Genomic DNA, 22,131 nt, shown 5'->3' with positions numbered 1-22,131 from the left:
GCACAAACATATGCCCCGCAAAAATCATGGAATTCGCTGTGTTCCAGATCCTTTTGGAACCCCTTGAACTAAATGCTAGCTAGGCATCTAAGAACACATCTCCAGCTAGATTACCATGGTTTATAACCAATCCACTTTTCCTCCAAGGTTTTCATCCCACTCCAGTGGAATAGGGAAAGCATAAACAACTCTTCCTGCCAGCCCCCAACTTGTCTCCCTCTTCTCTTTCAGTTTGCAACTAATAGAGTTTAGCTTTCTCCCCCCTTCTCTCCTCATCTCCTCCTAAATAACCTTCACTCATACTCTCTTTACCTGCTCTTTTAAGTTGTTCTGACAGCCAATATTCACAGCCTAATTATGGTGTTGCTTTTTCTTCTAATAAAACCCTCTTTCTTTGGAAAGCAGCTTCTGACCCGATTTACCTTTCAATGTACTTCATCGTGTCTCTTCATTATCTAGTACCCTATTTGAATTTGCATATGTTTGTTGACTTCCGCTACATACATGTTTAAAAAATAGTTTGTCAAGAGGTATATTGAGAAATGGTGATTAATTTCCTTAAAAATCAGGTTTCAAGATAAAAGGGCTTTTAGTCCAAATGGCGGAGGCCATTTGTGTGCAGGTGCTGCACAGGGGCAGCTGGGGGAGAGCATCGCCAGCACGTGCTGATAGCTGGGGGGAGCGCCACGAATACAGCAATGGCAGTGAGCAGAAGAGGAGCAGGGATGGACCTGCTCTCCAATGTGTCAAAGGAGCTGTGGAAACTCTCAGTTTTAATGATTTGGATGCTAAATTGCATTTCAAGCACATCCCTAGTCCAAAAAACTGTGATCATCTCAAAGGGCCCAGTAAGATTCTTAAGCTACAAGCCTCAGCGTCTGAATGGCAAACTTTCGGAAACTGCTTATTAACATGTAAAAAGCAAATTGTTATGGAATGGAAGGGTGAAATGTCTGTTTAAAGAAAAAAGCCAGAAACATGCAAACCCTTGAGCATTCTCTAAAAGAGTTCCCTAGACCATAGTCGAGTTCTTACTAAACTGGTAAGCTTGTGACTGGGCTGAACCATCTTAATTGTAGGTGGAGGTAAACATAACTGGATACTCCTCCATTAAAACAAAAAAACTCCACATAACAGCCAAGCATGTCAGAAGGAAGGATTCTAGTATAGCCCTCTCCTTAACAGTCAATTTTCTATGTGTAGGGACTTTGTTTTGTAGAGAAGAGGAATCCATCCCATGAACCCTCATCTGTAGTATAAAGAGGTACAGTCCTAACAGAGTCTTAACACTTAAATGAGAAGTCACAGTCTCAAAGTGTGTTATATACCACACAATATTTTAATATGAGAAATTCCTTCACCTGAGATATGAGTCTGGTTCATGTCAAGCTCAGGCTGACACAGTTTGACAGATGATTCCTGAAGAGTAAATTGCTGCTGAAAGTAGGACAGAAGGTCAGCCATCTTGCTATCATCCTCATTATCTTCAATGCTAGAGAGAGAAAATATAGTTTGAGATTGAAACAGCACAAAACAATAGATAATAAACTTGTATTAAGAAGATGGGAAAAGGTCCTTAAGTAAAGTCAGCAATCTGTCTATATAATTCTCTAAGGCATATTCATGGCTAATCCCGTGCGTGGCAGTTCTCGTGAGAGTTCGCGAGCAGAAGCACTGTGGTGACTGGGCAGAGGAGATTCCAAATGCAGATAGGGGGGAGGAGCCTGTGAGAGCAAAAGCACCATGGTGATTGGGCAGTGGGGATTCCATATGCAGATAGGGAGGAGGAGCCTGTGGCACCATGGTGATTGGGCAGTGGGGATTCCAAATGCAAATAGGGAGGAGGAGCCTGTGATGGTTAAAGTCAGTTGGAATGCAACTGTTACTGGTCAGAAGATGTTCTTGATTGCAGAGAAATTCAGACACACACACACACAAAGGATAGTCAGCAGGGGTCTGCAAAGAGAGTGGTTGTAAGGGACGAAAGAGCCCCTTCAGGAGAAGGCCATTGTGTGAATTAGATGAGGAAACAAGATGAACAAGATCTGTTAACTCAGGAAGAGAGAGAGAAAGAAAGAAGAAGGGAGGAGGAAGAAAGAGTGGGTGGGGGAAGAGTGGGCGGGGGAAGAGTGGGCGGGGGAAGAGTGGGCGGGGGAAGAGTGGGCAGGGAGAAGGGAGCAGAAGAGAGAAAGAAGGACAGGCATACCTTTGATGTGTTCATAACATGAGATAACCGAGAGGAGAAGAGTCCAACAAAAAACACCAAAACAGCTCTGATGATGATACCCTATATGCACGCCATTATTGTTGCTCACCTAACCTGAAAGTAGATGTACAACCTCTCACATGCCACTCAAAGGACAAGAAGCCAAACTATGCAGGAATCTGCTTGGCCCAAATGGCTAACAGACTTAACCTCTACAGCCTAAATGGCTCCCTTGAAAATGACTATTCTGCCAAATTTACCTTCTGGGCAAGGGCCAAAATGAGTGCCATCAGTTATGTAATTGTCTCTGGAAACCTGCTCCAATTTGCAGACCGCTTTGAGCTCATCCCCCCATTTGACAATGACCACCTCCCAGTCTCCCTATGCCTACAACCTTGTTCAGCAGCCTCACACTGAGGCTTTATACCAACCACAAATTCTACCAGCAGGAAGAGCCTGTCACATAAAATGGTGCCCCCATTTATGGACAAAGCTATAACAGAACAACTCACTTCTGAACACTTCCAATGCATCCGCAGCTCCCTGCTCTCAGCAGAAACCTCCAACTCAATCCTAGAAAGCTACAACAACCTAGTGCAGGTATTACAAAAGAACCTAACCCGTGAAAACACTCCTTGCTAGAGTTGTAAAAGAATGTTCTCCTGCATTATTTTGTATAGGAGAGAATATTTCAGAGAATTATTCTACCTATTCAATTAAATATATCAGAGAATACTCTTCTACAAGTCTGTTCCTCACCTCAAACAGTACCTGCACCCACTCCAAATCATGGTTTGATTCTGAATCTGTTGAAGCAAAAAGAAAGAAAGAAAGAAAGAAAGAAAGAAAGAAAGAAAGAAAGAAAGAAAGAAAGAAAGAAAGAAAGAAAGAAAGAAAGAAAGCTCATTGCCAACTACGACGCTAACAAAGCGCAGGACCAATGTCTGAGCAGGACCTCCTTAAGCACAAGAGGCAATATAAACAACTTCTTAAACATAAGAAATGAGACACCATGAAAAACACCTGGTCATGGTTTGTCCAGGTCAGAACCAATGACTCAGCTCTATTCTCAACCCTAACTGAGCAGTACCCCTGCTAACTAAGCAGACACACTTTGAAATGGTGATTCTCTTATATTTAGCAATAGGAGAGTAACTGGTCCTATCCAACACCAGCACAGTATCCCTCCAGTGGCTGTTGCTGGTATCTACTTTATGTTTCTTTTTAGATTGTGAGCCCTTTGGAGACAAGGGACCATCTTATTTATGTATTATTTATTTTTCTATGTAAACCGCTTTGAGAACTTTGGTTGAAGAATGGTATATAAATATTTGTTGTTGTCGTATTCTGGCGCATCACCGCTGATCATCTTAGCAACGGCCTGACACATCTGGACAGCTGCATCCCACCAGAGGTCAGGGAAAGACACTTTAGCAAACTAAACAGATGAAATAGGAGACCATGGATGCCCTTGGCTCATTTATTTATTTTATTTATTTGTTTATCACATTATTATACCGCCCAAACTTTAGTCTCTGGGTGGTTAAATAATACTATGACATAGAGGACCTGCATTCCTGGCCACCAATGACACCTGCCAAGGTCAAGGATATGATCTCTCAACTATGACCTGGGAAGGCTCCTAGTGATGTTCTAATCTTCTCCAATAAAAAATAACTCAGCATGGTAGGCTCTTATTCTGGCCTTGCCGTTTACATTTATTTATAAGTATGGTCACATCCCTAGGGACTGGGGGCTAGCAATTATTGTTCCCATTTTCAAAAAAGGTAGGAAGGATGACCCAGCAAAGTATAGACCCAGCAGCCTGCTCAGCACAATCAGCAAGCTCTAAGCCAGATATCTGTATTGTAAACTAGGAGACTGGCTGGAACAAGGAAACCTTCTAGAGAGACGCAGGCGGGATTCAGGGATGGACAATCCACCCAATACACTAGCATCTAACTGGGAAATACTCCACCCACAATACTCCACCTAGTCTCTCTGTATGCTGCCTTCATAGACCTCAAGTCTGCATTTGATTCCGTCTCACAAGCCAAATTGTGGGGAAAACTGGCCATAGTCAATTTCTGGCTAAGACTATCCTTCTTCCCAATGGATCTAGCCCCCTTAATGATGGGAGGATAGACACCGAATCACCCAAAAGTGAACCCTATTGGCAAAACTAACATCACTGGGCTCTTCACCCCGCTTTCATAACCCACTTTTCTTGGGTTATGAGCAGGCCAGGACACTTCTTAAACAGCACATAATGGAAGCAGAGTGCCAAACTGACCTAGGTAATGCTCCAAACCTCCCTATCAGTGAAAGTCTAAGGCAGCGTGCAAAATTCACTGGGATCCAACCACCAGCAAAAATTAATTAGGCCCAACTTAGTTCATACCTGCACTGCCACCTCTCCTACCCAGTTATACAATCTTCATTTTCTTATATTTTAATCAAATGTTAATTCTAATCTTAACTTTTTAATAGCTTCTCATAGATTCTAGTTTTATGTTCATCTTTCTTAACTACTTAGCCTTTGTGCATTTATATATTTCATATTACTCCATAGATCTTAGTTTAACAATAAAATTTTAGCTTTAACTTTACAGTTACTGTCTCCACAGCATAGACTGTTTTTAATGCTACTGTTACGTTTTCTCTTATGCTGGTCAAAGAACGAAATAAATATACTGATTGACCTTTGTTTGTTTACAAGCGGTTATTTTGACAAAGCAGAATATAGAGGGTATGAGTAGGCTCACAGAGAGAGCTGGTTAGTGATTGAGATAGCTGGAAAAAGTGCTGAAGAAATAAGTTGTAGAAGATAGATAGCCCAGAGAGGAGAGCAGAAAGCTGATCAGTAGGAAGGTTGGCTCTGTTCCAAATACCTTCAAAAGAGCTGAACATCTGACCAGAGTACCTTGCTTAAAGAGCTCTGTCCTGTACTTTCAAGAAGCCTAGTAGCTGGCTAACAATAATCCTTGTCTCCATGAAGCTCAGTAGTTAACTGGCCAGCTGTGGAGTGCTGGACCAAACTGATGTATTCAAGCTTGAGGTGGAGTAAAGACTCAGGACATTTGGGCAGCTGCAGTAGAACTCTTGTGGTCTGACATTCTGAAGCTGCCTGTTTCAACTACCATCAGAGGCCAGTGAAAGAAAACAAGTCCCTCTTATTTTAAAGCTTGTGTCACCGAAGTACCTCAGTGAGTGTTATGGGGAATCTGGACCAGGGTTTGGGTAAGGATTAGGACTAAACCAGTCTAATTAGATAAATTCTTCAGTTCCTTAAGCCTACTTATCTATTTACCTATTCATTTTAAACAAAATCTTGAGTCACCCAGCTTGACTACATTGGCTTAACTACATTTTTAATTATTCCATTAACAAAGTATCAAATTCTGAATAGCACTATGCCTATTGCAAATGACCACCTATTACAAGGGAGGAGGAAACTCTTCAAAATGACTAGTTATCTGAGGGATACTCAGAGACTGTAGGGTGTCCCACTAGGTATTGGTAGGATGAGCCTTCATAGAGCAAAATGAGACATTTCCTAGAAGGTAATTCTTAGGATTAGTCACTTAGGCTGAAATCCTGTACACATCTAGGAATAAGCCTCATAAAGCTTAGGGTTCTTTTTTCTGAGTAGACAAGCATAGGATTAGACTATATAAAATGGTGTTACTTGCATGTGAGACTATGAAGCTAAGAACAAAATCTGTACTCGTACACAATATGACTGACCAATATTTTACTGATAAAATATTTTTAAATGTGTAGAATCAAGATTAAGGATGACATTACATGCAAATATATATAATGCTGCAACAGCCCTTTGTAAACAGGAAAAAAAAAACTGACAGAAAGGCAAACTAGATGAGAAAACCAGCAGAGTAAGGGAAGATTTAATTTTGTTAGCAGCCATACAATGGAACTCACCCCCTTACTCACTCAAGCTGCTAACATGACCTGGCACAATTTGCTTAACTTCTGGCCAAGGTTTACACTGCAGCAGTTTCTACGGGTGGGGTGGGGTGGGATGACTCCCTATGTACATAGAAGTATATACACTTGTGACTTAGAAGAATTTTAAAAACAAACATCAAAATGGTTCTGTGAGCCCTGGAACCCATAGAACATTGCTCTTGAACTAGTGTGCTAATTGCTTTGTGTTTTTTAAAAGGCAAGTTGTCTGCTAAAACCCCTAACATTATAATAAGCAGTCAAGTGGGTAGAGAGGTTAAACAATTTCTGCCCTTGTGCTATACCTCAATGTTTAAAATGGAAGGAAAGAAAAAAGGACACGTTCCCACCCTTCCTCTCCATAAACCTATACGGTAATACAACACTCAGGTTCAGGATAGTAGCTTGACCTCTTAGTGCTATGCAGCATAATAGGCGAGGGTTGAACAGAAAAGAAATCATGGTTCATTTATTATTATTTATTAAATCTATATACCACCTGATTCCAAGGCTCTAGGCAGTTCACAACAATAAATACATTAAAAACAAAACAAACTGTTAAAACAACAATGATTTAAAACAATTTAAAACATTCAAAGATTACTAAAAGCCAGGCTCTAAAACAATGCATCTTAAGGGTTCTTTTAAAGGCTGATAAAGATGTTAAACTACAAATGTTTATAGGGAGTAGGGATGTGCATGAACTGGTTAGGAGCCCCTTTTATGGGCCTCCAAACCAGTTCGAACCCTTGTCGGCTCAAAGGAGGGGGGGTGGCTTTAAGGGTGGGGTGCATGCACCGCCCCACACATTTCCCCCGCTTGCACGCAAGTCCTTAAGAGCCCATTGGGACAGGAGCGTACCTCCCTGCTACCCCATGCCACCGTTTACCGACTGTAGCTGGTGCATGCGAGCTACGCACACAGTCACACTTCCTACTTCTGGCTACATCCGGTAAACAGTGGCACGGAGCGGCAGGGAGGTACACTGCCACCCCGATGGGTTCTTAAGGACTCACGCACCAGCTGAAGAAATGTGGCGTGGGGGTAAAGCCACCTCCCACCAGTTCCATGCACATCCCTAATAGGGAACGCATTCCACAACCCAGGAGCAACTTCAGAGAAGTCGCCGCTAGGGGTGTGCACAGAACCCACTGGCCATGTTCAGTCTGGCAACCCCTTGAACCCCCCACCACCCATTCGGGCAAGGGTCCCCCCCCCAAATTTTGTTTCCCAACAACAAAAAATAATCACTATTTGCACACCCACTAGTCGCCACCAGATGAACTGGCAGCATCCAGGGATGTACCTCTCTTGATGACCTTAGTGTGTAGTGTAGATCATGCAGAAGGTGGTGCTCTCCCAAGTAACCCAGTCCTAAGCCATTTAGGGCTTTAAAGATAATTACCAGCACTTTTGCCCAGAAACCTATTGGCAATCAATGCAATTGTTTCAAGACAGGCATAATATGGTCTCTCCAAGAAATCCCGGAGACCAGTCTAGCTGCCGCATTTTGGACCAACTGAAGTTTCTGAACTACATACAAAGGCAGCCTCACATAGAACGCATTGCAATAGTCAAGCACAGAGGTTGACCCCTTTCCCCTCTCCTGCAAGGTCTGAACAAGACTCATGTTCTAGGTTGGCTGGAATACTAAACCGGGACACTCCTCTTAAGGCCTGGCACACACTGCAACATTTTGTTACAGATCTCTCTTGCAGTAATTATTTGAACTTGTGGACACTGTATATCATGTGGCTTTTAACCCCATTTAGAACAGTACCTATACTCATTTTATTAGTTATTTTTATTTCTATACCTACTCACAAACTGTGATACAAAGAAAGCTAATAATCTACAACTTCTTTACAAAACTGGGCTCTGATCGTGAGGCTTGCACCAATTTAATTTACTGAAGACTGGAAAAACTAAATGAAAGAAGATAGTCTTTAATTAATTAATTAGAATTTATATACCACCTGACTCCAAAAGTTCTAGGTGGTTCACAAGAAAAACAAAATAAAACAAACTGTTAAAAACAGCAATTTAAAAACCATAAAACATTTAAACTTTGAAATCCGGAATCTTAAATAATGACAATCTAAAAGAAAAAAATTGAGAGTGACTATGACTGCTGCACATGTTTAGAAAACACATGTTTGGGAGGTTAACAGCAAGACTGCGTAAAAGTTTACTCAGAAGTCAGAGTTCAATGGTGCTTGGAGATTGGGATTCTCAAGGAATCCCAATCCTATGCATGTTTACTTATAAATCCCACTTTGTTCAATCAAGCTTGCTCCCAAGTAAATGTGAGTAAGATTTTAGGACTTCTGGGTAACAATGCATATGATATTTATTTCAGTACATGATCTATACTATAGCACTCATTTGCACTCAGCTTGAGTTTAATTAGTGTCACCTTTGGATTTGAATAACTGTTGATAACCCTTTCTGTTAGTTTAAAGGTATACAAAAAGCATGGCAAGGTGAAGGGTCAAAGTGACACATGGCTTTGTCCAAAACCATACAGTAGTAGAAGTTAGCTTTGCTGAAATAAACAGTACCTACTTGCAGTATCTGGGCACAGGCTTCCCAGCCATGCAGGATGATTTTATGTTTGCTCAGAAATAAATCCTACTGAGTTCAATGAGACTTACTCACTAGTAACAAACTGGTTTTATGTAGTTAGGTAAACTTCAGTATATTGAGTTCACTGGACTTAGGAATGTATAATTATATAGGAGTGTGTTTTAAGTATGGTAGGATTGCAGCCATTTCCACTTCAGCATCTTAGATCTCAAAATAACAAACATACTATACTTACTAGCTCTTTCCAATAGTGTCGTTATCTGGAGATCGGGTGTAGGTGATCTTAAACTCAATATCTGGGACCAGTTGCATGGCCAGACGGTAGAACTTAATAGCTAAAAACAAAGGTAATGTCTACTTAAATTGGGAATATTAAAATTACTGAAAGCTATCAAAACTGATTTTACAATTAACATATTTTCAAAGATCTTAAAACAATTCTGATTATCTTATGCAGTTGTGGCACTATGCCAAAAAGCAACTCATTCAAAACATGTACTTCAAAGAAGTGGGAAAGTATATCACCTTTACTAAAATTTAACCATACTAAAGGTCAGTTTTAATCATAAAGATTTAATTATTTCTATAGTTTTTATTGGCAAAAATAAAAACCTTGGGGAGTTGATTAGTGCATTGTTCATTTCCATAAAATAAATGCACTAATTCAAGTTAATGATTTCAAACGATCATAGAGGAAGCAGTTAAGGATGTGCACAAATCAAGGTGTGACACCTAACTGGTGGGTTAGGCACCAAACCAGTATGGACAAAGTCTGAACCAGTTTGGTGCTGTGGGGAGGGAAATGGCGAGTGGGAGCTTTAAGAAAGGAGAGCAGGTCCTTACCTCCTCTCTGTCACCGGGATATGTGCCACCCCAGCAGGAAGCTGCATGGAACAGGAGAGCTCAGGTAAGGATCTGCTCTTTTCTTTCTCAAATTTCCTGCTCACCTCCCTCCCTGCAGCACTGAACCAGTTTGGACCTCTGTTCAAAGGTCCAGTTTGGAGGTCCAGTTTGGACCTCGGTTCCTTAGAAGCAGTTGTGGTATGTGTGTGTTTGAAAACATCTAATGAACAGTCTATTTGCTTCAACAGCAGTTACACTTCCTAAAGGAAGTCAAAGGTTTTCAGACTTTATGACAGGGACCCCTTAAGTCAATAAATACTGTCCAAGCACCCACAAAAGCAGTTATGATGAACCAAAGATTACCCTTGCTTCCTATTCTTATTCTCAGATGGAGAAGGGGAAATATTATGGACTGTAAATCACTCAACAGCATTGTAAGGTCACTTTGAAGACAAGAAAAGGACCCCATCATTAATTAAAAAGGAAAAGACATAGCCCATTGCCTTCCACTGGTTATTAATAGGTAGGCTGATCTCTCTTTTCTGGTCCAGTGAAGATATGGAAACCCTGCACCTTCTCAGGGAAGCGCAGCTCACATTTCATTAGTGCATCACTGTTTATTCAGCTATCAGCTTCATCGGTAATCAATGGAAGGGATTCAAGAATGATGCAACTAGTCCTTCAGGTCCAATAGGTGTTTGGGCTTGTATGTCTTGAACACTGCACCAGAAAGGCAAATACTGTAGCTTTTGAAAGTAAACAGGAGCTCAAAAGCAGTGAGATGTGGAATAGTCTACAGTTTATAGTGAAAACTTTGTTTAAAAAATGTCATTGGTAAAACTTAGGCAAATTAGTGAAATGTGTAATGATGTGGGCAAAAAAGTTGGCCTTTCCATTTTACACACTACTGGTGTGTAACACAGCTGTTAAAACAACTTCATAAAAGCATGAGTACCATATGAGAATGGTGTAAAAATGCAATTCTCTTAACATTCTGCAGATGTTCACTGATAAAAAAGACTGAATACCATCAAGAGAACTAAATACATTCTTTTTGTAGAAAGTTCTTTGTGTTAATAACCTTCCATTCTTGAGAAGTTGATTCTCTTGCAGTTCAACCCTAAAAGTTTATTCAGAGATACTACTGCATTCAGTGGGGTAGCAAATATAATTATTTTCTGACAACCATGACATGTTTAACACCGCCCCCTCCCCGCCCAGAACTGTCAGGAAACTGAACCAATCAAGGTACCTAGCAAGCTGAAATAAAGTCAAAATAAAAGTGACCGTGATAACTGGATTCATTTGACTTCTTAACTCAGTGGGAGCCCTGACAAAAGTAAGGACTAGAATTTTTCACTCAATCCTGGAACAGTAGAAATGTGTGTAGGAAAAAAAAACGATTGTCTAAATATTTTGTGAAGATTAGGTAATTTGGTATCAGAACGATGTGATGAAGTAATCTCCCAAGAGAGGAAATGATTTATTAGTCACTTAAATTATTGTCTTTCATGATGAGGCTTATTTTTCCCTTTATTAAAGTATGAAACTTCCCTTGTAACCTGTTGAAATCCCGAAAGCCCTGGATACAAGCTGGCAACTAATATTTCTACTATTCTCAAAGCAGCAACTGCAACCTGCCGACTGGATTTCAGCTATTCACACTGTGAGACTAACAGGAAGGTATACTAAATGTTCAGTGACACTTAAGGAAGACCCAGAGCACAAGTACTCTTGTTCTCACATATTAGCTTGCTATGTTAAAATACATCGCTTTTAAAAAGGCACATGCAGCGAATTACTTAATTATTCTATTATTTCACCAGAACTTGTTTACTGCACCACTGTGGCATGGTGATGGACTATGACCAGGATGGACTTAGTTCAATTCTCACTCAGCCATGAAGCTTTTTGGGTGACCTGGGCCAGACACCAGCTCCCAGCCTAACCTACCTCCAAAATTGTTATGAGGATTAAAGGGAGAAAGAGACATATGAGTACCCTAAGCTCCTTTGAGGACTGGCAGAGTACAAATGTAGGGTGGCATCCAGACTTTCAGTACCGCAGTGAACCCCTGAGAATTCCTTCTGTGAGCAGGAGGGATGCACTTAGACAAGGGCTCTTACATGACTCCTTTCCACAAGTGGAAGGAGTTTCTATCAATGGCATGCCAATTGCTGAAGGTCTGGATAATAAATAAAAAAAGAACTTGGTAAGTATGGTTAAGATTGCAGTCTTAGAAGTTCTTCTCATGATCAGTGAGAAGAGCTTTGGGGCGAACTGCGGGGAAGGAGGGTTAACTTTCCCTTCCCCACAGACGATCCTCCATTGGTCTCTGGGCAGGCGGATCACACACCCAGACGAGCAGCGGCTTCCCTGCAGAGCTCCCATGCCTTGCTCGGGAGCTCTGGGGGTCAGACGCAGGGAAGTGCTGCCATGTGGTGCCCCACCCCTGGAGCCCCAATAATGCATTGCACAAATGTGCGGTGCATTACTAGGAGCCCCTCCCCACCACAAGTGTGCCAGTCTTGACTGCAAGCAGCCGCAGCAGACACATGATCACAGCCAAAAACCCAGGTTAAGCAGTGGGCTACTTAAGATGGCTTGCTGCTGCGGCTCCTGGTAGTTCGCATGCACAGCGAAAACCAGGCTGAGATTCTCTAGCCCAGTTTTTGCTGCTTGTGAGAATAACTTCTTAGAATGGTGGTTCCACTGACTTCTTTCCATGTTGTTCTTATTGAATTATTTAATGTCTTAAGATCTCTCTCTGCTAATCAAATAGCATTTATAGGATGCCATTTTTAAAATCTAGTTGCTCAAGTAAATACCATAAAATTATTAAATTTTATGTCTTTATTAGAGGATGGTGGTGGCAGTGAATTTGAACTCTCCCAAATCAACTACCTTAAATCCCTTCCAAATCTGGTCTTTATCATTCCCTAGAAACCTAGAGAGCCCTAAAAACTTACTTGTTTGGCCTGACTTTCCAAGTTTTTAAATTGTTTTTAAGTATTTTGAGTTTAAATGGTTCTGAATTGTTTTAAAATTGTTCTTATATTGTTTTAAGCAGTGTGTTTTAAATGGTGTTATTTGTTATGCACCACCCAGAGCTTTTGGATGGGGCGGTCTACAAATGTAATAAATAAATAATTGTCTGGTCAATGACCAAAATAAAGATTCCATTCCAATCAATCAATAAATAAATAATTTCCACAGCTCAGGCCCAATTCAGAAGGAGCTTGATGTCATTACTACTTTTGCTCACTTTCCAAAACTTACAGGGGGGAAGAAGGAGAAAGGGAGATCTAGCAGGTTTTAAGGGTGGATGTTCCTCCAGTGCCACAGGAATGCATAAATGCAGTTCACAGTACTGCCTGCTAGATCTCTGGAAATTTAATTTTCCATACTTCCAGATAATGGAGAACTGTTCAAGCCTCTGCCAGAGCAGGCGTCCCTGCTCCAGGTTCCTAGACAGAGAAGGTTTAGAGGAAGGATGGACTTAGACATCCATCATTCCCACTGACATCATTAGGAACATGATGGAGCCAACTTTAAAACAAGTCAGTTTGTACTCAGTTTAGATGAAGCTCAAATTAGCCTGTTTATAATGAACTAACCTTGTCCACTTATCACTTCTAAAGCCAACTGGCATGCTATAGCCCTCACATGGAAACTTTTAAAGATGGTAGCACTCTATATAGAGGCTATAAATATACAAGAGACCCTCCTCATATAATCCTGTCTGCACAAAATGGCTCATAATAAGGAACGTGGAGGCCTTAATGCAAAGATTGGTACTCTGCAATATATACAGTCTACTAGTACACCTTGGTAGTACACTACTAGTGTACTAGTACACCTTGTCCACTAGTACACCTTGGTACACTCTGTTGGTAATCACCAACAGAGGCTCCATTATTCCAGGAAATAAGAAAATAGGAAAATGCACTTTTCTATTCTATTGCAGATTGCTGCAATACCAAGTTATTAACACACAAGAATTTTGGGAAGTTTTTTTTTTATTTACAGAAAAGTAGTACTACAGAACTAACAAGCTTTAAGTGGACTAACCCACCAGCCAGGAATACAGAAATGAAAGCAGATGAGGTTCCAAGATCTTTTGAGGCAAGCATAGAATAGTCATCCTCATATTGATCTGGCATATTAAATTGCACTAAATACAATTTTAGTATTTAGGTTCAAATTGTTAGATTCCCTTTTAAAGATGTTGAATGCAGCTACAATTTTGTTGGGCTAGAAAAATGACATATCAGTACAGCAATTTGAATGTAACTTTATGTCTCAAAGCAAGACAAAACATCATCATGGGACACTGATAAAGAGTAATATTTAGTAAATAAATGTTAGCAGCATTATAATTCACTTAAGTATTAAACTGGATACTCAAGTGTGATGTTTACTGAAGCAGTTCACTTCAACCTCTGCTAACTTGGCAAGGAGGCACCTTTTAACGTGGTGATTCTCTTTATTTAGCAGGGGGAGAGTAACTGGCCCTATCCACACCCAGCACAGTACCTCCAGTGACTGTTGCTGGTGTCTATCTTTTATTTCTTTTTAGATTGTGAGCCCTTTGGGGACAGGGAACTATCTTATTTATTTATTATTTCTCTGTGTAAACAGCCCTGAGCCAATTTTGGAAGGGTGGCATAGGAATGAATGAATGAATGAATCAATCAATCAATCAATCAATCAAATAAATAGCACATGCTAAAGAAGCAAAAGTAGAATTTCAACGTTTATTTTATTTTAAATGGATTGAGTTTCTTGATTACCACTAAGTCTGGAATAGGTGCAAGCCTTGCTGATTGGCAAAATGTTTGTTTCATACAGAAGGCTCAGGAAAAGATAGGCACAAAGGCCTAACAACAAATTTCAAAAGGACAGGTAGCCCACCATCCTATTCTAGATGAAAAATTAGAAAATCTTATCAGATTTCTCACAATAACCTACTGCACAACATTGAGATTGGTCCTTGAATTATAAGGCTCGTACACATCTACTGGATGCTATACTACAGAAGTGAAGAGGAGGAACGTTTGGAGAAGTCATATTAAAACCAAGTTAGACTTCTCTCTGAGTCTTTCCTTAGGTACATAACAAATATCTGAAGCATAGCATTCACCTTTCATAAATAGCACCTCACCTTTCATAAATATCCCACTTGTACAACTTTAAGTTCATTATTTTCAGCTTGTATGAATACCACTGGACAGCTGTTTTAAGGCATAATCAGCAAGTGCTAATTTTCTTCCTGAAATTGTAGGATTTTCTTGCTGGGTATATCTTGATATAGTGTTACCAAAATATCTTCCTAAAAGCACTCAGAAATAGACAAAAGTTGTGCATAGAACATGTATTTAAATTGACAACTGCCTAGTCATACTTTCTGAACTGTGAAACCATTTTTTAAAGGACAGTCTATAGGGACAGTCTATAGTGCTGATAACTCTCAAGTCAGAAGGGTTTTCAGCTTAGTTAGTGGCTCTTCCAATATGATGTAGTCTGTTGAGAATAAGCTCCAGAGCAGTAATATTAAGTTGTGCCAACTAGATATCAAATAAGACATAAAAGGGTACGTTTGCATGGGAGAGAGACTGCTTAATTATGACAGCAAACAACTTTACCAGTGGCAACAAAACTTATCTGACACTGACAGATGCTGACTTTCTAAATATAATCAAAGGCTTCCGTACTTCATGTTGCCACATAATGCATGTCAGCCCTCCATAACTAAGTATTTCTTTAGTTTGGAATCTTTTCCAGGTAAAGCAACTCCTCTTTACTCTTTGTCAGGAGCTTCTCACCGCTGCACACTGATGTAGTCCAAGTACATGGTGGTAATCAATCATCTGAAGTTCCATATACCAAAACTTTGAAGGTGGCAATGTGTTTCATCATTCCTTCTTACAGTACTTTCATATGCAAAATGTGTTATAATGAGTTTATTAATCCTCACAACAACCCTGTGAGGTAGGTTAATCTAAGAGAACTATGTTCCCAAAACCACCTAATTAGATTCATGGCTGAGCACAACTATGAACATGGTTTGCCCACTCAAAACCAATACTCTAGCTAGGAATGTGCATGGTCCGGAGCAGTCCGGACCGGCACCGAAGCGGGGTCTTCCTTTAAGGGCAGGGAGGGCTTACTTACCCTTCCTGCCGCTTTGCCCCCTCCAGCGCCCGTATTTTACTGAGTAATTGGGGCGCTTGAAACCAGCCACCCCGCCGCGAGTGGATTAGGGGCCAAAACTACTGCCGCTGCCGCCCGCCCGAGTCCTCACCAGATGTTGTTCAAAAAGAGAGAGGAGCTCGCAAACAGAGCTCCTCTCTCTGCAAAGTCTCGGCCCCAAATGGGGCCTTGGGCGCGCCGCAAAGGACGCCTGGGAGTTCCGCCGGAGGACTGGTCTACCCGCTGGCAGGGGACAAGGCCGGGTAGACCGGGCCTCCGGCGATCGGAGGCCCGGTCTACCCGGCCTCATCCTGGCGGGTAGACCGGGCCTCCGGCGGAACTCCCAGGGGTCCTTTGCGGCGCGCCCAAGGCCCCAGTTGGGGCCGAGACTTTGCAGAGAGAGGAGCTCTGTTCGCGAGCTCCTCTCTTTTTTTGAACAACATCTGGTGAGGACTTGGGAGGGTGGCTGGGAGGGAGGGCGGGCAGCGGCGGCAGTAGTTTTGGCCCCTAATCCGCTTGCGGGGGGGGGGCTGGTTTCCAGCACCCCAATTACTCAGTAAAATACGGGCACTGGAGGGGGCAAAGCGGCGGGAGGGGTAAGTAAGCCCTCCCCGCCCTTAACGGAAGACCCTCACCCGGACCCAGACCGGCCAGGTCCGAACCGGTCTGGACAGTTCGGAGGCCTTTACAATGGCCTCCGGACCGGTTCGGACACACCCCTAACTCTAGCCATGACACCACAGAGGCCATTAGTCACCTGAATCATAACTAATGGTCTTCGACTCTTTGCAACAGGGTTACTCACAGCTGGGGAGAACAAGGTTACCTACCTCTCAACCATGTTCACAGTTTTCTTATTATTAGCATTTACCATTTAGTTTTAGTTTCACCAAAGCAACCAATGACTTCAGTTCATAAGCAATAGCTACAGTCTGAAAACTTACTGTATAGAATTAAAATGCAAATGCTAGATTACCTTCATAAAGAGCCCCATTTTGTTCTTGTTCCACTGCCTTCAGGAACAGTTCTCTTGCCTGCACAAAAATTAGTCAACTGTTTAAGAGTCCCCTCACAAACAAGTAAAATAAGTTAAATTATGAAGTATAGCAAAACTGTAAGTATTATTGGCATAAAAGTACAGATTTAATTCCTGCCATTCCCCATTTCCTCAAATGCAAGTTCTTCATTTGCCTTAACAGCAAACTGACTGAAGAGAATCATTCTTAAGTATTTTTATTTTATTTATTTATTTATTTGATACTTTCTATACCGCCCAAAACGCAAGTTCTCTGGGCAGTTTAGTATTAAACTTACTAGTTATTTCCTTCTACTGTACTAAGAATTCTACCCTTCTGTTCAAGTTAGCTATACGACTAGGACTCTTGTCATTTTTAGTTTAGAATAGTAAGATCAGATACCAATACTTCTTTCCCAAACATGTCTGTCCCCTTTACTTCAGTGAACTTAGATCCAAACAAGTGTTTTAATTCAGTCTAACATTTTCCAAATATCCGAACATTAAGAGATAGCTCGAATATATTTTGTTAATTCAAGAGACAAAAATGGAGTGAAGAGGTAATAGAAGCTGGCACAGGGATAAGGATAGAAGCAGAACAAACAGCCCGTGCCTTTTTGCATGCTTAGCCTACGAAGACAGCATTCCATTTAGATCACTGAAGAGCAATGTTACAGTTTAAGAAGATCAAGTTCTTTACCTTTTCCTCTTTTGCTAGTTCCAGCTTTCCTTTGGTATCTACAGCCTTTACTGAAGGCCCTCTTGCCGACGCTCTGTAGGATCGAGTTTCCAAACCAGAAGAGCTCACCCCTGGGGTAAGTTCAAACATCCACTGTGCTCTGAACATCTGGAGTTCTGCCTAGAAATCCAGAACCTAAGTCCAATATTTGAGCAGACATGTCTACACACAAGAGATTGAAGTGATGTGCACGTCACAAGAGACAAGTATGTAAAAATTCCTTCTGGGTTACATGAAGCAAATGGTTCCAGAAATATTATTCTTGAGTTACTTATCCCAGGATTTAATTATCCCAACAGCAGTTGACATGTAACTGCTGAATTTTTGTGCGTTCTTAACTATTATTTTTTGTGCGTTCTTACAAGCATGTGGGAAATTACCATGTTAACAATAACACGGACCTTCCAAGGCCAAACTTGCAAGTTTGGAAACAAATAAGATCTTGCACTTCTTGGCAATCCCAATGCAACTGAAACAGCACAAGAATTAACTTGACATATTAATAAGTTAGTTCCAACAATGTATTATCTTCCATATGAAAGAGTCAATGTAGTCAAGCCATTGTAAGATGCTGAATGTAATTTCAAGGCAAAACTATAAAGTCAGACACCTAGGGACTTCAACTATTTCTCAAGCACTTCTTCTAGAAAAATACTGGTGTTTTTGTTTTGTTTTTTTTAAAATCTATTAGGGGAATTGGGCTAGCTGGCACTTTGCAAATAGTACTTTAACCTAGTGAATGTAGTTTTGTAGGGACATCTGGCATTTCTTAAGTAATTGCTGCCTTGCTAAATTGCATGAAATCCATTGCAAGAAAACTGGACTTGTTAGAACAGGCTTCAAATCTCACATTTGTGACAGATGCCACATTAAGATGCTAAGATGGCTCAGTTCATTCAAAGGGTTAATACTCTAAAGAAATAGGAAATATCGACCTAAAAGATTGCTATAGCCCATTCTTTAAAGAATGATGAATGTAAACAATATAGGGCAATATTTTAAAGATCTAAATTAGAAAGAAACAAAGGAGTTATTTTAATGAATTAAAAATGGTAGTCTCCTTCAATCAGCCTTAACAGTGACAGATACCAAGTCAACTAAGAAAGCTCCTAAAGCTCTTACACTGCAAAGTAAAAAATGCCATTAATGAAAGCTTTGTTTAGGCTAATCTGGAAGATAAAGACTGCATTTTCAAGCACAAGAATGTGTTCTCTTTACAACTGGAAGAATGTGATCTCACATTCATTTTGCAGGAATGAAATGTGCTCTCTTAGATTCAGTGAAATACTTTCTTCCTCCTGATAAAAGTATCTACTCTACTGCTCCATTAAATCTGCAAAAATCCCTATGAACAGCTATGTTTATGAAAAAATATTTCAACAAAAATCCCCAACTAAGTTCCAAGAGGGAAGTGAGACATGTTATCAAACAGTTTAACTATTCAAAGCCCTACATTGGCTTCAAAGTTTTAATTGGGATAGGTGTACTGACACTAGAAGGAAGCGATAGCCCAAATAGCAAAAACTGCACTGGTGACTTCATGTCCCCAAATAGAAGAACAGACATACCTGAAGATTTGCTTCACCAGGCCTTTCATTGTCATCTGGTCTTACCATTTCAGAACGACAATCTTCTTCACCTTCTGCCTGATAGGGAATAAGTCATTTAAATTAATAGATATACAGATGCATAACTATCCGAAAATCATACAGAAAATCTAGCAAACAATCTTAGTCTTAGTGCACAGCAATCAATACTGGAAGTTTGAGGGCTTTTTCATACATTGTTTTTTCTGCATTACCTCAGTTCAAGAAAATGTACACATACCAACATTTATAGTAGTAGTATGTCTATACTCCCTGCTGAAAACACACCACTCAGGCAACCTATGTCAGTGTGAAGAAAATGTGATAGATTAAGCACCCTTTATTTGATCATACTTGCTGGCTGACTACTGAAAGATAACTAGATTTATCATCACTGTCTCATTTTTTAAAGCGACAGCTGTTCACATATTTCAGTGAGAAATGTTTAACACTTTAAAAAGTGTTAAACAGCAAAGAAGAGAAACTTGTTATTCTAATATGAAAATGCGTTTGCAGATTGCCATACACCCAAAGATGTGTAAAAAAATTATTCGATAAGCTAAGCTCTCTTTTGGAAGCAATACCTTGCTATCATCTACCATCTGAATACATAGGTGCATGTATTCATAGATGCATGTATTCTATACAAGATCTTTTTCTGGGTACATTTTCTGGGTACTTTTCTGGGTGCAGCTATGCCTACCTGCCCACTAAGATATTTTCTGGGTACACCCACCTTTACAGCTAAGTGGGCCTTTTGAGCTGTGGCACCCCACATGCACAATACCCTCCCCAAACAGGTTTGCCTGGCAATTTAGCAAATATCTTTTTATTTTCCCAAGCCTTTTAGATCCTTCTTGAGATGGACAATAATCAGATATTCAAACTGCTGGATGTACACATAAAAATAAACTGTGTTATAGATTTTAATTTCTGCGAATATCTAAGACGTGGTATAAAATTTAATTTGGGACCAGAGCACCAGCCCAGAGGTGCATGTCAGATGACATTTTATCCTGCATAGGTAGTGGGGTTACGTGAGAACCTAATACAACCTTTTCTTGGTGACAGATGTATGAAAACTTTGATACCAACTCAGTTTACTAGCTAAATCCAAATTCAAGCATATGGTATGAAACAGTAAGCAAAACACATGGGATTGTATCCCAAATTGATTTTCGAAGAATAAAAGGCATTTCCATTTGTGCAAAAGGGAAGGGGCAGTTTTCAACCCCCATGCCCGCTGCATATCCCCCAATCCTCAAGAACAGATTTTCAAGGCACTGCAAGGACCAGCAAACTCTACCCCCACACTCCACATGAAAAGAAATGCCTTCCATATAACTTAGGATACAACCTGTGTTATATATTTGTAACAGTATGTAAATTATACAGAACAGAAATCTAGACCAAAGAAAATTTGTCAGGGAGGGGGCAGGGGAAGGGTCAAACATACATGTCTTCTGTGAAGAACCTTATAACCCCAAATCCAGTGAAAGTGGCTGACTCTTTTATGGAGAGATAAGATACAACTATCTTCATTTAACTCCCCACCTTCATCCTGTTTTATTGTCATACTCTGGCCCATCCCATGACTTAATTCCATAGCAAAATCCATAAGGAAAATAAAAACAAACTCGCCAGATACTTGCCACAGACTAAGAATTGCCTCCAGGTGACCAGGCAGGAAACTTTTATAAATGGCAAATTGAGCTTCCTCCCACTCTTTTCTTCATCTTTTTAAAAGTCAGCTATTTTGTCACAAATGACTAACAAGTTGTGTGCAGAGAGGGGGACCAATAATTTATGTTGGCTAGTAAACCACCATTGACTTAATCTGCAAGATGCACTGTTGCACCAGAGTCCTCAGAGTCCCCACAAGGTGGAATAGGGAAGGAGAAAATGAATTTACATTGTAATTTTCTATAAACATTAATCTGCTAAATCTGTCATATTTTTGAAACCAGGTAAAAAGCTTGTTGTATTATCCCAGGCCTTTCAATGAAATAGTGTTATTTGTTGCCTTAATTCTTAAATTTTTCATCTAATACTAATTGCTTTAAGCTAAATTCTACTTTCAGGTTATTGGGCATTAACTGAGATAACTAAGTTGTTTAGGAAGTTCTTATGAAGGCAGACTATCTAAACACACAGTACTGAGCAGTAGGAAAGGTGATAAAATAAGGGGAAGTGCTCAGAAGGATCTGTTTTTACGGATTTGTTTTCTTATGATTTAGTTCCTTTTATTTGGAAAGTATTCCAAAAACTTTTTTTTTTTAAGAAGGAGCGCCACTCGAGTCTCCAACCCCAGGTGTGCTTCGTTTTAAGAGATGAAGAGTGTACCCATTTCTACTGCGATACCCCATGCCCTCCTCAGACACTCACCTAGTAAAATGTACCACGCGTAAACGGTCTGAAAACTGTTTTAAGTTACTAAAGAACTTCGCAGGTTTCTTTTGTGGGAGATTATTATTTTTTACAATCTGTTTACTTCTGCTGGTTCTTCCCCACAACCCCACCTCGTGCGTGCGCTGTATTGTAATTTGGTTTCCTTCTCTATTTCGTGTATTTTTGCAACCGTGACCTTCAGTTCGATGCACGGGGGTGGGGCTGGGTGCGAGGGAGGAAATTTTCGAGTCGCGCACGGTTCTGCCGCCCGCCCCTTTGTGGATGCCCCGCCCCCCGCCCCGCCGGGGGTGGGGGAGCAGCCTTTCACCGCGACGCGCGGACAACATTCGCGCGCGAGTGAAACCCCACCCCCAGTCACGCGATAACCCTCCCCCGCCCCTCACCATGCTGAGGCCAAGGCTGTTGCCAGCCAGGCCGTTGGTCCAACTGTCGTTTTCGTCAAGCGGTGGCGCTGTTGCTGTTTCGGGCGAGGGCGGGCCTCCTCTGCTGGTTCACGCCTTCCACTCCCTGCTGGCGAACGACGACCGTGGGTCGTCTGTATTTCTTATTTCCCTCCCCCTCTCGAGTGGTAGCAAGCAGGAAGCGAATT

The 22,131-nt window shown here is 40.9% G+C and overlaps 1 protein-coding gene across 8 annotated transcripts in view; it reads right to left on the bottom strand.

The window, feature by feature from the left end:
• FBXO9 (F-box protein 9) overlaps window positions 1–22,064 on the bottom strand; it is a 36,872-nt gene extending 14,808 nt beyond the window's left edge. For 3 of the 8 annotated variants that reach the window (XM_053286360.1, XM_053286366.1, XM_053286362.1), the window contains exons 1-6: window positions 21,926–22,064; window positions 19,116–19,193; window positions 17,509–17,667; window positions 16,770–16,827; window positions 8,994–9,093; window positions 1,362–1,492 (exon numbers count right to left, since the gene is read on the bottom strand). In XM_053286360.1, coding sequence (XP_053142335.1) covers window positions 1,362–1,492; window positions 8,994–9,093; window positions 16,770–16,827; window positions 17,509–17,667; window positions 19,116–19,193; window positions 21,926–21,928 — 529 coding nt within the window. In that variant the 5' untranslated portion in view covers window positions 21,929–22,064. Of the gene's footprint in view, window positions 1–1,361; window positions 1,493–8,993; window positions 9,094–16,769; window positions 16,828–17,508; window positions 17,710–19,115; window positions 19,194–21,518; window positions 21,825–21,925 lie in introns of those variants that run through there. The other 5 variants (XM_053286361.1, XM_053286367.1, XM_053286368.1 and 2 more) reach the window with 5 other exon arrangements.
• Window positions 22,065–22,131: the final 67 nt, after the last annotated feature.

This window comes from Hemicordylus capensis, chromosome 1 (genome assembly GCF_027244095.1).
Source record: "Hemicordylus capensis ecotype Gifberg chromosome 1, rHemCap1.1.pri, whole genome shotgun sequence".
Classification (NCBI taxonomy): domain Eukaryota; kingdom Metazoa; phylum Chordata; class Lepidosauria; order Squamata; family Cordylidae; genus Hemicordylus; species Hemicordylus capensis.
The sequence above is the reverse complement of the archived record's forward strand: the minus strand, read 5'-3'. Positions and strand labels throughout refer to the sequence as shown.